Source organism: Barbus barbus, assembly GCF_936440315.1.
Source record: "Barbus barbus genome assembly, chromosome: 1".
NCBI lineage: Eukaryota > Metazoa > Chordata > Actinopteri > Cypriniformes > Cyprinidae > Barbus > Barbus barbus.
Genome location: NC_136729.1, coordinates 24,603,389 through 24,620,472, shown reverse-complemented (window position 1 = coordinate 24,620,472; position 17,084 = coordinate 24,603,389). Strand labels below are relative to the sequence as shown.

The 17,084-nt window shown below is 37.7% G+C and overlaps 1 protein-coding gene across 1 annotated transcript in view; it reads right to left on the bottom strand.

The window, feature by feature from the left end:
- Positions 1–3,606: 3,606 nt before the first annotated feature.
- The window catches only part of LOC306871515 (VPS10 domain-containing receptor SorCS2-like), a gene marked incomplete at both ends in the record, with an annotated part of 157,266 nt that continues 143,788 nt past the window's right edge, over positions 3,607–17,084 (bottom strand). The window contains 18 exons of the mRNA XM_079419526.1: positions 3,607–3,671; positions 4,962–5,182; positions 5,530–5,632; positions 5,932–5,958; positions 6,530–6,629; positions 6,959–7,081; positions 7,179–7,291; positions 9,120–9,243; positions 9,710–9,843; positions 10,136–10,322; positions 10,481–10,652; positions 11,819–11,947; positions 12,117–12,250; positions 12,520–12,640; positions 13,633–13,740; positions 14,569–14,660; positions 15,080–15,156; positions 16,048–16,150. Of these exons, the coding sequence (XP_079275652.1) occupies positions 3,607–3,671; positions 4,962–5,182; positions 5,530–5,632; positions 5,932–5,958; positions 6,530–6,629; positions 6,959–7,081; positions 7,179–7,291; positions 9,120–9,243; positions 9,710–9,843; positions 10,136–10,322; positions 10,481–10,652; positions 11,819–11,947; positions 12,117–12,250; positions 12,520–12,640; positions 13,633–13,740; positions 14,569–14,660; positions 15,080–15,156; positions 16,048–16,150 (2,133 nt within the window). The remainder of the gene's footprint in view (positions 3,672–4,961; positions 5,183–5,529; positions 5,633–5,931; positions 5,959–6,529; positions 6,630–6,958; positions 7,082–7,178; positions 7,292–9,119; positions 9,244–9,709; positions 9,844–10,135; positions 10,323–10,480; positions 10,653–11,818; positions 11,948–12,116; positions 12,251–12,519; positions 12,641–13,632; positions 13,741–14,568; positions 14,661–15,079; positions 15,157–16,047; positions 16,151–17,084) is intronic.

The following is a 17,084-nucleotide window of genomic DNA, read 5'->3' as shown; positions in this document are numbered from 1 at the left end:
AATGAAAACTGGTATCAGCTTCATGAATCATGTTAAAACTTTATTAAACAGCTCAAACGAACAAAACAAAGCTTTACAGTTAGTGTGTTTGAATTCTGACACGTTAAGTGCTTTTCACTTGTTGCAGTGGAGTCATAAACATTTACATTATAAAGAATCAAGAACATTAAAAAAAAAGATACAGAATCAGTTCAACTGTGTCTCTCCACCACATTTGAGTCTGAATTTCTAAAAGGATTCAGGTGTGTATATACGAAGTGTCCTTGTTGCAGGAGTGTGCCATCACTAAAGATAAACTTATGCAGAAACATCTCTTAACGGAACACTCAAGCTTTTCCTTGTCGCTTCTTGGATGGAAATACAAATGACACACTACTAAATAACTGCATATACAGGTAAAAAAAAAAAGACAGTTCAGCTTCTGGTGCAATTAGTCCATACTGTTTGCATTGTACAGAAATGAACGATTTTGTATTATTGATATACATAAGCATAAACTGGTGAATGAAGAGATGCCATCTGTTTGGTTCATGCTGAAAGAATCTATTGACTCAAGACTGCCATAAAACAGTCAATGTTTGAATCAAACTTGGAAAGACAATCTGTTCCAGCTCCATAAGAGAATGTGTTAAAAAGACAGTGAACCTGCAAACTCTCAGTTTGGTCACGTTCTGGCTGGGATTTCTAAATTGTCTAAAATTTCTGGGTTTTGGCTTTATTTTCCTATTGACAAGCTCGTACAGCCCTCATTCTTCTCTGTCAAACCCACTTTCTTGCATTTCACGAGTTCACACTTACATATATTTAGCACGAGTAACATAATGCGTATTTGGCGAGTATAGTAATAGGTTGTTGGCGTGCTGTCCTGGGGAAGGGCTCCGAGCTCGGGAATGGCCCAAACCCGGAGTACCCTCCACAGTGTGGTGAGAACTTTAGTGATATTGGTCGAGGAGGGATGCTGATTCACCGTCAAGTGAGTAGAGGTATGCCAGCTGTATTTATATCCGTGTATTGATTAACATGATGCGTGCCACTTGTGTTTAATTAGGCTAAGTATCTGACGTGCTCCACCCGAACTTTGTTAATGAAACATCATAAAACGATTGGTCAATTATGTCCAATGCCTGCATCACTACTTTTCAGTCATTATTCAGCAAGTATGAAAAAAAGCCAAAACCCTGACATTTAAAGGGATAGATCACACACCAACGAAAATTACCCTATGATTTGCTCACCCTCAAGCTACCATAGATGTATATGACTTTCTTCTTTCAGATGAATACAATATGTTTGTGTAAGAAAAATGTCCATATTTAAAGCTTTACAAGTTGTAAACTGCAGCTTCTGTTAACCGTTATACACGTTCACGAGAGAGTGGCGTTCCAGCGGATGATGTGTAGCGTAAGCTCTAGTGAGAATATACTAGTCTCGCAAAAAACAAGTTTTGTTTAAAGTAAACCATTCTCCTCCTGGCTTATATTGAAATCCTCCGACATTTTTATTTACAAATCCTCAGATTTGTGGAAGAGCAAGGACATTTTTTAATATAACTCTGATTGTATTCGTCTGAAAGAAGAAAGTCATAAACACCTAAGATGGCTTGAGTAAATCATGGGGTAATTTTTTTAACCAGACGTGACGTGTGAGAGAAAAAGAGCACGTATGGTCACCCTACTTCCCGGACTGATTCATTCTCATGTAGTATGATGTAACATACACAGTGTCTTTCTCACTTGAAGATGAAGTGTTCCCTGAACCCACCTGAACAACACTGTACAAGAACTGTGATTAGTGCAAGTGAGAGACCCTCATCCATTCACATCCAGAAAACACTAGTGATTCCAACAGTGAGACGTGTGCATTGAGACAGACAACTTGATTCAAACAGCTAAACCCTTAAAATGTCAAAAAAAAAATGAAAAATGCACACAAAGACGGTGCACCACTTCTCTCACAGCTCTTTAGTCGTGTGAGTGTTAATGTTATAGATAGTGTGACATATTAAGAATATCCTTCAGTAAACAACGCTGAATAAAGACAAAGATGTAGAAGTGATCAAATCATGTCCACGTAGAACTCCTGAATTCAAGAAAACCCAGTGCGAGGCATTTGGGAGAAAGCAGTGCACATTTTGGTCTATTGAAAGTGTCATATTTTGGAGGGTCTATATACAGAGGGTTCTATGTACACATTGTTATATATACAAGCCAAACGAAAGGGAACATAACCTCGTCCTTCTATGCCTAATATAGGCTTATACACACTACACCTGACAGGTAGCACATGCTACGCTGGGTACCATCCTGTGTTGACTCCCTGTAAAGATCTGATGGCTGATGCTTGTGAGAAATTCTAAAGTCCAATAAATAAATGAGCATATGAATTTAGCTAGCTTTCACAAAAGATTTCGACACGATGAACAATGCATTTTGATTTGTTAGGGAATATGGTTTCATAATGCAGTGAAGATAAATGGACTATAATCTCACAGATGAGAATTTGGCACTGTCGTTCTTGGAGAAAACAGACAGGAATAAGGCTCAAGGGGCAAAGAGCCAATGTACCAGGCCCTATCGTAAGGACACCCACAAAAAACGTCTGGGGCCTTGTAAATTTAAGCGATGGCCCTGATAATTGGTGCAGGTTTTCTAAGAACACCAAGAAGCATCCAGCTGTACTGATTTGGCAGTAACTGGAAAGGTGCATCATTATTTTTGCGCCTGCGTTTCTGACACATTTTGCTTGCTATAAAAGCATTTCTTGTGTCAGTGTAATCAATGGTAATAAGTTTTCATTGCCTTTACTAATTGCACTATAGATATTAATGATGTGGAATGGGAGAAGAATAATATCACTGATGTGTTGCAGCATCAGATGAGACAGACAAAAATGACGACTTTACTGCATAGCATAATCATGAAACAAGGCAAAAGAACAGATTTTGTTGATTAAAGCAAGAGATGTGTTATTGCATATGAAAATTTAAAAAAAAAAATTTTACAATACAAAAGAAAAGAGGGTGACAGGATATCTTAAGTGTTTTCCCTTTGGCTATATCTAACAAACATTGCTTCCCCTGAATGAAATGTGTATCGTTTCCTGCACTGCACCGCATCTGCACAGCTTCACTCACCTATCTGTCAAATCTGAGTTTTACAGTGACCACAAGAGAGTCAAAAACACTATTCAGACAGAAACACAAAACTAACAAAAGATGGAAAATAAAGTGTTTGTCAACGGGTTTCTCCCTGGGAATTAGTAAGTGGGGTTGATCCCATGCCCCTGTGATAAGAGCAATAATGAGAAGAGATGAGAGAGAAGGTGGACAGGGATGAGACAGACTGCAGGGTGCAAAGACCAACAAATGTAAGTGTGCGTATGTGATCATCAGTGAAGTCGGGGTGCAGCAGATGGGTACAAAATCCACCTCGTGGAATGAGGGAAAAGAGGCTGGAAAAGCCAGAGAGAAGATAGAGAGAGGAGGAGAAGGTTTGGTGCAGGTGTGTCTCTGATCTCTCTCCTGTAAGGGTGTCTGAAGGGTCAGATCTGGAGAGAGGAGGAAGGCATAGTCTATTGTGCTCATCACTGGCACCTTCACATTGGTCATCAGCTGGTCAGGTAACTGTGCAGCTCCCTTGAGTTTATGCTCAACACCACTCCTGAGTGGTTGCCTGGCAACAAGGAAAGCAGAAGGAGATTTTGTAAAGGCAGCAGGTGAAAAAAAATGCTCTTCGTCACTCAAGGTTGTTGCACAATGTAACATTGAAGGAAATGTAGACATTTAATAATAATACCTATAGATTGTTCTAGAATAATTTTTTAAATTGTAGACATTTTAACCAACTCATGAAGTAATTAGTAATGATAACATTTAAGTAATTTAAAAGCCATGTTTACATAAAAAATAAATAGCAAGTAATAAATAAAACTGTTAATAATACTAAAATATTAATAGTTTTATGTGCCTTTTGACTCAAATAAATGATAAGATGTTAAAATAAGGTTAAATTTCAATTAAATAAACATTAGTTAATGCATTAAAAATTCTCAACTAAAAACAACAATTTTAAAGCCTTATTAATCTTGGGTAATGTTAATTTATACATATGTATTAATAACACTTCTACATAGTAAGTAGTAATTTTTTAAGCTTTAAGTTTAACAATAACATATTATGAACATGATTTAATGAACAATATGTTTTTTATAAATAAACTAACTTTTTAAATCAATAAATAGTATAAAATTATAGTTCATTATTAGTTCACGGTATCTCATGCATTAACAAATAGATCCTTTATTTAGAAGCATTTAATTTAGGAACCAATTCTCATTTCTCACTATTAGTTAGTTGCTTATTAACATGCATAGTACTAGAATACTGACCATTTATTAGTTCTTAAAAAGCACATATTCTGAATGACCATATTTTAGATCCCTTAATCATACAACATATCTAAACTTCACATTTACCTTACCAAGGGATAGTTCACCCAAAACTGAATGTTGAACATAAAGGAAGATATTTTGAAGAATGCTGGTAACCAAACAGTTGATGGTCCAGATCGGCTTGCCTTCCATAGTATTTCTTTCCCTACTATGGAAGTAAATGGGGACCAACAGCTGTTTGGTTCTTCAAAATTCTTCAAAATATGTTCTTTTGTGTTTAGAATGACATGAGGGTGAGTAAATGATGACAAAATTGTGTCATTTTTGGGTGAAATATCCCTTTAATAAGCAGAAAATTAGGAGTTTATTGAGGCAAAAGTCATAGTTAATAGTTGGTTTATAGTGAGAACTGGTCCCCAAACTAGAGTGTGACCAAAAATCCAATAATGCCCCCCATTTCTGAATTAGTAGCAAACTGATGTTAGATGTTGACTGATCGGAAATTTTCTTTTCTGGTTAGTAATGACTGGTTAGTCTAGGGTAACTGAATTTGCTTCTACCTCCTGCGTTACCTAGTGTCTGCGAGTCAAGGTCGTCATCAATGAACTCCTCGCCTTGAATGATATTCTGCGTGTCCTCACTGTGATTGACAGGGCTGGTCATTTCCTGCTCCTTCTCATTGTGCATCTGGGCATAGACGTTTCGTCCCGGCAGTTTTCTGAAACGCAGCCAGGGACGCGTTAGGCTGCTCTCCTCTGGCCTCAGCAAGGAACCATGGTTTTTGTAGTTTTTCCTGTCACAGTTTTGTAGTTCATGTTCTGTTATATAATCTGGCTGTCAGTTAGAGGTGTGGGGACTGAACATGCATTCTTCAGTGATGGGGTGTGACGGGACAGTGAATATCCATAGCATTATCAAAAGATTACAGTTTCTCTAAGAAAATCTGTGGTGCCTGCATACATGTGTACCATGCAATTCGGTGATGGGGAGCAAGACAGAATGGGTGTGCATTTTATTCATTTGGAAATAGGTTGAGTAATTTTCCCTAATAACCCACCCAGGAATGACAGGGAAGTCTTCAAAAAACATGAAATATTACTTTTTAAAATTGCAGCAATAAACCTGAAGAAAAGGACAAACCTTTTAAACTTGAAGAGTATGAATGCTGCAGCAGAGATCAGACTGATGAGGAGAAAGACAGCTAGAGCCCAAACACCTGGACCTGCTGCAGCCAGACGAGAACCTGCAGAAGAGGAACATCTCCGATCATCACTCTTTACTTCCTTTATCATAACTATCAAACGGTTGCCAACATTTGCAAAACATTTCATACAGAATTTGATTCTGCTAACCTGCATATCATTAGCGCCTGCAATGCCACAGGAATTAAAGGGATAGTTTATGCTCGATGAGATGAATTTTCATTTTTGAGTGAACTCTTTAACCATCACCTGGCTCTAATGATAGCTATTTACTTACCAAACACGTAAAAAAATAAACAAAACAAATCCAAATCACACAAATCACACACAATGTACACACCTTGTGTGGATGAAGGCATTTGTGAGGCTGTGACACAAACAACAGTGAAACAAAAAAACAACAAAAAAAACTCACAAATTTTAAAATGCCTAAAAGATTAACTAAAAATATACACAAAACAAATTATGTTTAAAAGAAAGTTTATAATAAAACATGCATGTGTTATTCAAACCAAAGAGCACTGCGACTTTGACAGCACAAAACTCAAACAGAAATGCAAGCCAACAGAAGCACACATATGAAGAGTAAATGAAGTCAACTGTACGTAACAACTAGATCAGAAAACAGAACAGAAAGAAGACATTATTGATTTATTTTCCCCCTTTAATTTCAATCTCTGTATGAGCAGATTAATATACTCAAAGAGTAAAGATGACACTTCTAAAAGCAAGAGGTAAAGTGACGCACCAGTCTCTGTTGTGCTGGCAGACACATCACTAGTGATAGGTCCTTTGAAATACATTAGTTAAGTTTTAGTAATTATTGATGCAGGGCTTGCTGTAATGCTATAATTGTTAAGTGACTCACTGACATACTTTCAAGATGTACATGAATGTGAGTGTCTGTCAGGTGCTGGAATCTGTTTTATTTTGCTCACCTCTATCTGAGTCTGCCAGAGTCACCAATACTCTTAACCCTCCTCTCACAATGAAGCTCACGTTGTTCTCACTCAGAACCTGCTTTATGGTGGGACCACGCTACGCAAATGAAGAACGCACACAAGAACATAACAGTTAAATCCTAACAAATATCACTTCAAAATATTCTTACAATTATATGCTACTTTATTACTTTCATTTGTGTCTTAGTAATCAAAGTAAACCATAGTAAACAAGAAATGAATTCCCTGACTCATCTACGGTATTTACTGTTTACTTCTAATGCAAACAGTATTTCCAGGTTGTTTGTGGATGTCTTCATTTTAGGTCACCGTATCAAGAGCTTTTATTGCTAGACTAATGTTTTGCTGTCTGAGAATGTATCTCTTCTTGTTCGAATGGCATCCCAGGCAAAATGATGCATCTACCTTATCCACAAACACACTCCTCTTCACTGGTGTGCTCTCTTGAGGAAGAACATAGAGGTCTGCAGTGGTGGGAAGGCCAGGCTTTACCATGGTAACCAGAGAGTCCTGAGGGATGCCTGTGAGCTATTAGACAAAGAGTGCAACATGATAAGTACATTTAAAATTGTTGTTTTTCATAAAACAAACAGAGCTATAGTGTTTGTGTGTTTGAGAAGAGAACCTTTGCAATAATCTTGGTTACGACTTGTCCCACATCTTGTCTCCATTCAGGGATGTTTGGGTTAAAGCGATCCAAATTACGACTGAAACTCAATGGGATGACCTGGAAATGATCTGAAGAGAGACATTGTATTATGAACAAGGTATTATGAACATATAAATGTTAACATTGCAGCTGCAAAAATCAACTGAGACATTATATACAAAAAGAATAATACAAAAACAATACAATAATAATCATTTATCTCTCATTACTTCAGCCTCACTATTACTACTGCATAACAATAGGCGAGGTAGACAAAGACTTTCAATCAGTGTCACACTCACAAAACCTTGTTACTCCAATAACTATAGCAAAGCATATGGGTTTGGACTGACATGAAGGTGATTAATAATGGTAAGTTGGTGAAGTATATACCTTTAAAACTTTCATATGACATGAAAAAGACTCATAAAACCAGTTGAAAAGATGTGATCTCAAAATAAAGAACCGAAATCTTCCAGGCAAGTCATTTTTTTTTCTACAGAAATTTAAAGTTGGGAAGTCATCCAACGTAAATGATTAAAAAATGTAAACAACAGGTTTACTTTTAGCTTGAGGACAAATGATATGAAATAGTGAAGTGAGACTGTGCACAATAGTTCTTCATTTTGTATTCAAGCTGAACATTGTCTCTGAGGGAGACCGTCATTTCTGCTTTCCAAGCATGACCTCATCCCTATCACACCACACTCATAAATATTCAATCCTGCCCTGGAATCACATGAATATTTCAGTTCTGTTTAACACTGTCATTACAACAAAGAAATAGGGTTAGTCCTCAAGTTGGATTTCAAACACAAACTGAGAACTTAAACAGTATGCATTAACTGTGGAATTAGTTCCCAATCTTTTTTTTTAGTGTTGACAGTGTTTCTGTGAATGATGTTTAATTATATACAATCTGTTGTTTGTCACAAGGCCCAGATTATTCATGAAGTACATGCAAGGACTAAAAAAACCCATAACACACTAGCTTACTGATGCGCAGAGCAATTTAACACCACTTGCTAACATAAAAATGCAACTCAAAACAGAAAAATGAATGCTATTCAAAAATATTTAATTGCAATAACTGGTCTTTTTGCGCTTCTCATTAACATTAATGGACGACTGCTGTACTTCAAGTCATAATTTGCATTTCCTGATTTACATGGCAAATAGAATTTAAACTAATTTTTACATAGAGGAACAGTTCTGTATGACTAGTGATTACCTATACCATAAAACCAATCCATTGTACGTAGCACACGCACCATTTGGACCTTCAGTTATATTATTATAGTTTTTGTCCTTTTTGTTAAACAGAGTGCAAACATGCGGGTTTGGAATTACATAAGGGTGAATGATTTTCATTTTTAGGTGATTGGCTGCTTCCTTTTTACGCACAGACCTCCCATGGACATACCCAAAATAAAATGGTTGCGGTCAATAAACCCTAGTATTTTCTGAAAGAAGACAGCTCTGAGGATGATAACTGAGTAACTTTCACTTTGAATTTTATGTATATTCAAATAAAAAAGATATCCTACATATTATTTTCAGTCAATTGCCATTTTTTATTGTAAAACTGTTTTATTGGATTATATTGCAGGATTAGGCCTCATCATGTTTAGCTGCTTATGTCTTATCTCACATTCTTCAACCGTTAAAAAGCATTGTGCTAGAATTCTTGCTCGAAATTCTGTAAATAGTAAACTTGCCTTCTTTGATTTGACTGGCTATCTCTAACACTTTAACAATCACAATGTTGAACCAATGCACTCTGAACATGCTAAATATGTATGATGGAATTCAACAGAAGAGAATAATTTTGAGGGATACTGAAATGACAAAATTCAGCCTTAAAACTTTCCAGTCCGCCCCTGTTGCTGTACACCATCAAGGGGTGTTTTATCTTACCGTAGACAATGACAGTCTTGCTGTCCTGTACCATGGATCGCCCATTAGAAGCCTGAACCGTCACAGGAACTTCCCCCTCCTCAGAGAACCTTGTAATCAGACTGTTCTCCAGGGTCAGCTTCGGCTGTCGAGGGGAAAGACAAGTCATACATATCTAGATAAGTGTAAAGGTATCACTTTAACGGCTACACCTGAACCTTTAAGCATAAGTATCTCAAATTAATTCCAGGTCAATTTCTTCAATATTTACAAGTGTATGTGTGTATATGAACTCATTAAACATTAATCTTTATAATTCCACATATGTATGCATATAATCTTAGATGCCGTGCCAATGAATTTATTACATACCCTCATTACATGGAATTTTTTCTGTAGAAAAAATTCAGAGTAGTGCTAAAATACATGGCTACTAATTTCTTTTTAAAAGACAGTACAATTTTAATACTGAACACAAACACCTTATATACACACCTACTAAAAAACAGAAAAACGTTACTGCTTTTGCAATAGTATTTTTTGGCAGTCCCCTAAAAATGATGTATTATGAGTATATTTTTTATAGAATATTATTAATTACCACAGAGTACCTGAAGGTTATCTCCAATCCACCAGTAAAACACGGTAAGGTTTGCCTCAGTGGGCAGCACTATAGCTGTGAGATTTACTTCTTGATTTCTGCCAGCAATTGGGACCACCTCCAGATGGACATCTTGAAGAGGAGCTGGAGAGAAAGTGGGATCAAAATAGAAAGAAAGACAAATTGAGAAAAGCCTGAGATGTTAAGTTGAGATAAAACAGCATATATAGTGTGAGAAATGTGTACAACTTCCATCAATATTTGGTAACATCCGAACTTTCTTTGTGCAGATTTCACATGGGCCTGATTCTGAGTTATGATTCAGAAGAAACAACCTCACAGTATTATAGATTATACTAATCATTATGTTCCAAAATTTTATGCAGCAGCCTTTAAACTCACTTGACTCTAAATTATTTCTGAAGATTTTACTGACCTGTGACCTGGATGTAAAGTGTAGCTTGCTCATGTCCAGCAGAGTTTTCAGCCTTCACACTCACACGATAAACACCTGGCTTCTCGTAACGGTGTTGAATGGGTTCATCTGTGACTGTCAGGTTTTCATATATAGCCCTGAAACCGTCCATTAAATCGACCTGATATCTGGTGCTGGTGGTGTCACCCTGAAGAGGGAAGTAAAAAGAAAACAAAAGTTAAAGATGCCTACAAATAAGTGGAACGTTTTTACTTGCCTGTAAATCTTTATATTTTCTATTCAAAGTTTTCTTACATTTTTGGCATTCAAATGATAAGAGTTGTATAAATAAGCCATGTCCTTCACCTGTTCCTGATGGACTATAAAAGTGATGTCATCACCAGGTACCACGGCCAGCATCTGTCCTTTGATGCCCAGCTGCAGACCTCTAGGGGGCAGCAGAGGGCAGGAATGCTGCTTCGAGCTCTGTTCTTTATTCAAGCCACCCTCGCAAACATTAGCAATGACCTTCCGGTACCTACAACAAGACATGAAAATAAACTGTTATAATTGAGAGATGTGGAAAAAGATGAATTTCATTCTTAAATACCTACAATAATTTGCTTTAATAGATGGATAAAATATCTATATAAAGTGTCCAGAAAGGTATTGTCTCAGAAAGACTGATAAACAAACACTACTTTTTTTGTCAGGTGAGGTTTTTCTGAACGAGAATCTTCTGCTCTACTTAACACAGCTCAGTGTGGCCTTAATGCACACACATGTGTTTTTGATTAATATTTTGAAAGCAATGAAATCTGACCTGTTTGTTAAATCTAGTCAATCCTGTATACAGTCTATCTGCATTGGTTGCTATAGTAATAATTTCAGTGAGAGTATCCTGTAGGATGGAAAACTGAACATTTTGTCTCTGCTCAGATCAATCACAGTGTTCATGAAGCATAACATAAATAACAATCATGCAAACTGTTGACTAGTTCACTCATTCACTATGCACTACATAGTGATCATCACATAGTTTGCTATCTGGACATGACGTGTTCCTGTTTTCTGGGTCCAAACACTCTCAGAAGCCAAAAGAAAATAATGAATGGTGCTGATATACAGTACTACTAAACAAAAATCATGATCCTAACCTTCATCTCCATAGCAGAATCTCAGTTGGCCAGACAGTGATTCATATTTTTAGAATTGCTAAAATATTGGTGTCTTGAGTCTCTGTGAGCCTGGACACTATAGTGCACACCATGAAAAACTTAGCTATATGTGTATTATAAATGAAAATGGATGTTGAGATAGTATTCTCACTTGAAACGGAGTGGAGGTTTGTACCCAACTTTAGCAGATATGGTACAAAAGGAGTGTATCTGGACACAGCTTCAGGTAATATTGTGCACTATGGCATTACATGTGTGATGTGACCTGAATGATGAAAATCTGATCTGACAATACAGACCAAGACACATTCCAAAAAAGATCTGATTTCAAAAGACGTGGACATGGTACTCATTTTATCTGCCAGTCTGAACAACGCTTGTGTGCTCATCTAAAGTGTCTATGATGTGCATGAGTGGGTGTTTTCTGTTGTGGCGTTTACTGTGCTGGTTCAGTGTAAAAACTGACACATTTAATAAGTGTAGTGATTATGCCCTGCCTTTCGTATTGTTCAGCATTCAGTATTACCCTGTGCTGGACTTGTAGCTGTGTCCTAAGTGGCAGTTTTCAGGTGGAGCGTCAGGATCATGCCAGAAGTCAGGATAACAGCGATCCCCCTCTAACCGGAGGCTGGGAGCACGCTCAAAGCCGTAGTCGCTGAGAACACACAGAGAGGCGTAAAGCTCTATTTTTAGCTCCAGATCTAATTCACAATGCACTACACTGGGGTGTGAAAGTGAAGTTAAGAGTGTCTGTTACAGCAAAGGCATCTGTGTATAATTGCAATTGGCTTGAAATGTGCAAAGGTTATCTCTCTATTTCGTACCAGGCAAAGTCTTTCTCTGTGCACTGGCAAGGTTGAGCTGTTAAAACTGATGTATAGCTCTTCCCTTTAATGCAGAACGATGACTCTTTCCTCCTCCTGTACATTCGCTCCTGGCCCATGATGCATTTCTCTCCCTGTAGGAGAAAACTTCTTATGAGTCTCCATTTGAATAGTAAACTGATTCACAACCTAAATGAAAATTTATTTCCATAGCAGAAGAGTTAATATGTATTGCTGAAAATATTATTTCGTTTTTTTTTTTATTAATCTTTATATCTCCTTCCTTATTTTCTTCTCATGACTTTCAATGAGCTGTCCAGCACTTTGGTGCAACCTTTATTGTTTTTGAACATGCTGTAACTTTACTGCTGAGTGGGAGGTCAAAAAAACAGCCTGATATTACCTGTAGGTCAGTGAGCATCCAGGAGTCATAATCAGCTTCTGTGCACTGCCTGGGAAACGACTGTCGGAAATCCACCTTCACCAGCTCCCAATCCGAACGGTAACTTATGTGGCCAAATACCCTGTCCACAACAGCAAGCATTATTAAACATAAGCCTTCGACCTGTCCATCCCTCCATCCATAAACATCCGATTATCCCTCAAGACAAAAGCCATTCATCCCTTTCACCGAAAAGCGAGACCATTTGAGTGTAACCTTGACTTCACGTCACAACACATTCTCTACCCAATTACGCATCTTGGGAACAGAGCAAACGAGAGGACAGACACATGACCTCGCTCATCAGCAGTGTGTTTCTAATGAGCGGGGGCCTCTTTAATTGAGGCCTTTGAATTTCACATTACCTTTATCAAAAGGGCAGCCTCTTTATAATACAGAGACCACCTGCTGTTTGGGGTCTATGGGAAGATGCTCTACACTTAATCTCAAATAAATCACTTTTCACTGCCACAAGGTGGAACCCTGTATCTGCGTTTTATAGAATTCAGTGCACGAGTGTCACAAACAATTAAAAATGCTTTGATCATCTGGCATAGCACTCATATCTGAAATGTCCAATATGTCCAATTTTATAAATACTTTTCCTTGAGTTAAATGCAGTTCTACAATGAATATTCAGCTTGCGATGGACTAAAGGCCTGATAGCAAAATGCCTGTCTAAATCAAAACCATTTCAGGTCGAGATTATGCTCTAACAGCACAAACAAAATGACTGAAAGAAAGGAAAAGCAAATTTATATTACTGTGTGTACTAAGGGCATGTAAAACCAAAACAGGAAACTAAAATTACTCCAAAATAATAAAATTGTCCTAAAATTCTCATATCGTTTCAAAACTGTATGACTGTTTTCATCCATACAATCAAAGCCAATGGGGTCCAAAACAAGATACAATAGGTCCCCATTGATTTTCATTGTATGGAAAGAAAAAAAAAACACTCTTAATCTGTTGTGCAGAGGAAAGTACCGTAAGTGAAGGTGAGTAAATGATGTTCATTTTTGGATGAACTACCCTAGTGAACTAGTAACTCCTGTTCAGAGGACTCATACTCACGTCATAACCAGAGTCTCATCTCCAGGTTCGCTCAGAAGTCCATCAACAAATACAGAAGTGCTGGTGAAGTTGTGGATGCTCCATGTTCGTCCTTCATCTATGCTGAACCTAAGATAAAATATTTGTTTTGTTGTATTAGCAGTTTTCACCATGCATACGGAAAACAAAGTTGAATATTATATACTGTATCATATGACCTATTACAAGTCTGCTTTGAGTGAAGACGTGCATTTTAGTTAAACAAACGTGAAACTCAGTTTACACATTTCAAAAATTATTTAATTAATTATACATGCGATACATTCATTCCTCTCTTTATAAAAATTCTGAGCATACTGTCAGCTGAAAAAAATCACTCCATCGGCGTTGATTCTCACAGTGTGAACATGAGAGTTTGTAGGCTACAAGCCAGCGTAAGCACTACAAGCTCTTAGTTTTATCCTGACAGAAGCTGTGTTTGTACTGCCAAGACTCAATGCCGATGAAAGGCTTCAAGGCTTATGTGAGAGATGGTAATGATTTTCTCTTTGATCTTCATAGGTCTCCTCTTTACACACATTTGTGAAGCAAGGTGAACTCGATATCTAGTATGTGAATCACTTCAAATAATATGGGTAAAGACTTGTCTGAGTGCAAAGGAAGAGATTCAGGCTGCTCGGGAAATCAGGGTGGTCTGAAGAGTCCTCCAGAGCCAAATGAGCTTCTTAAAGCACTCACTCAAAGGATTACCAGCACAATCAGGCCAGCAAAAGCCAGGGAGGAAAGTCTTGAATTCCTGTTTTTATACAAGCCTGACCCTGTTTACAGTGTTTACTACCCAGTTTCTCTACTGTCAGTCTTTGTGATGTCAGCAAAATGGGTACAATTTGAGTTTTTGACTTTGAAAACTTACAAATGATGTCCAGACATCACATTACAGAAAAAAACTGAACTTACTTGAGTATTTTTAAAGGGATTGAGGTGTCCTTAATGGCCACAATGACACCGCCATGATCCAGATAAAGAATGTGATGCTCTTCTTCAAAAACCTTCAGTGAGCAAATGAAATAATCTCTTGAAGTTCATCTTCATAATTGTCATAATCATGATTTAATGTCATTACGGAAAAATAGTGCTGAGGAAATGAGAGGCCGCAACAATCTCCAAAATCATTGAAAGGACATTAAGACAGAGAAATAAGTCTGCCACATACTAAGCGCTGAAACGACAGCAAATGAGAGGGTGTCAAATGAAACTGGGCAGAATGGGAACAAGAGGAACAGAGATCTGAATTCAACAAGCAAACCGAACCAAGTCTGTTGGGAAAGGTGGGTGTTAAATACAGAGAGCAAAGCTAAAGAGTCGTAACAAGTCACAGAAGAAGCTATAATGAAGCATTTTTCTGACACCGAAAAGTCATTGTAAAACATTCGCAGACCATTAGTGTCTTTTCTGTGTTCATTCTCACCTGTCTCCAGGTCTTGCCACAGTCTGAGGTGATGTACATCTCCTCTTTATATTCAACCAGCTGAGACCCAAGGTTACCTGAAGAGAAGAAACACACAGAACATCTCCACATAAATACAAAGAGGGAGAGAGCGTCTTTAATTTTCTTCTTTTTAACTTGAGGCGAAGGAGCAATTTCCTCACTTTCTTTAATTTTAAGAGAGGAGGAGGAGTGATCCTGAGTGAGTTGCATATAAAAAGAATGAAACTGCGAGAAAACTGGAGGCTATTGTGGATCAAAGGCTGAGAATTAGTTAAAGCTGAACATTTTACTGAGGAAGTGCACAATAATAGCAAGAGAAAGCAGGATTCGATGGAGACTCAGAGCTCACTATGCACAGTGTATGCACATGTGCATTTATATGGTGAGAACAAGCTTCAATGTGTTTAAAACCGGAGACTGCTGAGGTGTTTGTTAGTAAGAGAAATAAGTCAGAGTGAACAAGTCACTGTGACACTGTCTATGTGTGTGTGTGTGTGTGTGTGTTACATGTCTGTAACCTTGAGGGGATGGACAGACTTGATGACCTTGTGAAGTGGTAATAGCTCTAGTCTTTGATTCAAGAACATTAATGTATTGTCTTCCTCAATTCCCCATGAACCCTGTGGCAATAAAGAGCAAATATTTCATATATCTGTGCCTGCCTACTTTTGTGCCTCAGTGTGGGCTAAATGGCAGTGCACAACACTCAGAAATGGTACATCACATTAAATTGTCCCTCCTAAAAAAAATTTCTCAGCATTCCTTCCTTTTTTGTGAAGAAATAGCCTGCTTTGTACACACTATCACAGTTTCCCTAAGCATGCAGCAGTGCAGATTTGGATCTGGAATATAATTACTTCTTGTAATTGAAAAGGAATACAGAGCTTTTGGGCTCCTCGCCGCTATGGTAACAGTGCTGATGTGTAACAGCTGTCATGAAGACTGACCTGCACCCATTATGAGGCCTGGGGCAGAATCTTTAGTGTGGACTGTTCCAGATACATATGGGTTGTCAGCCCATCGCAGGTGGAGATGGAGGTGACAGTCAGGCTAGGAAGAGGAGCAGAGACAAAGAAAAATATATAACTCTCTCTGACTTTTTTTTTTTTTTTGTACTTTGGCAATCATGCCAATTATTACACAATAGATATACCACCAACAAGTGTTTTACATAAGGTTTGCACTTAGTAGAAAATCTAGACTCTCTGACAAACACACAAAACCACCTTGCATTAATAATTAAGAAATAACAGTTCTACAGTAAGCAGCCCATAATTTAAAATCACTTCACAAGTCGTTCTACATAATGTTCCGGATAAAAGATGAATCAGAGCATGAATATAAATCATATTTAAGGTGCCAAAAACCTCAACAGGGTTGCAATAAAAAGGAGAAGAGCAGTAAAAATTACAAAAAATGAGAGAGGAAGGGAGAGAGAGTGTTGATAAGTGAGGAGGAGAAGAGAACAATGAGAAAAAAGACATGTCAAACGGATGGCTGAGAGATGAAGATGTGAGAAGGGTTGGCTAGACAGACAGGAAAGGAGAGAGAAGTCGATACATGTCCTTTCAACTTGTGATTTATATCTTGTCTTAAATCGCAAGTTGGTCTTGTCTCATGTTTGCCAGAAACCATATTTGTGTCTTAATTAATGGCCAGCTACCAGTCACAGTGTTTAAAATGGGCATTTATAATAATACATAAATTTTTTTTTTTTCTTTTTTGTCTCATGAGACAGCAGCAGAACCAGTGCCTGCTCTGCCCACCAACCCTCAATTGCAAACAGCAGGAGATGAGTCAGATCGAGGGGTCAATGACTTCACGTCTGTGTCTGAGACAGATGCGGTACAATCATTCTGAACAGGAAAAAAGCAGAGTGTGGGCTGGATATATAGATGCATAATGAAATAAAGTCACGATTTTGTTGGTATGAATATGCAATGAACTGAAGGGAAAACGACATATGCACAATTACTCTATATTT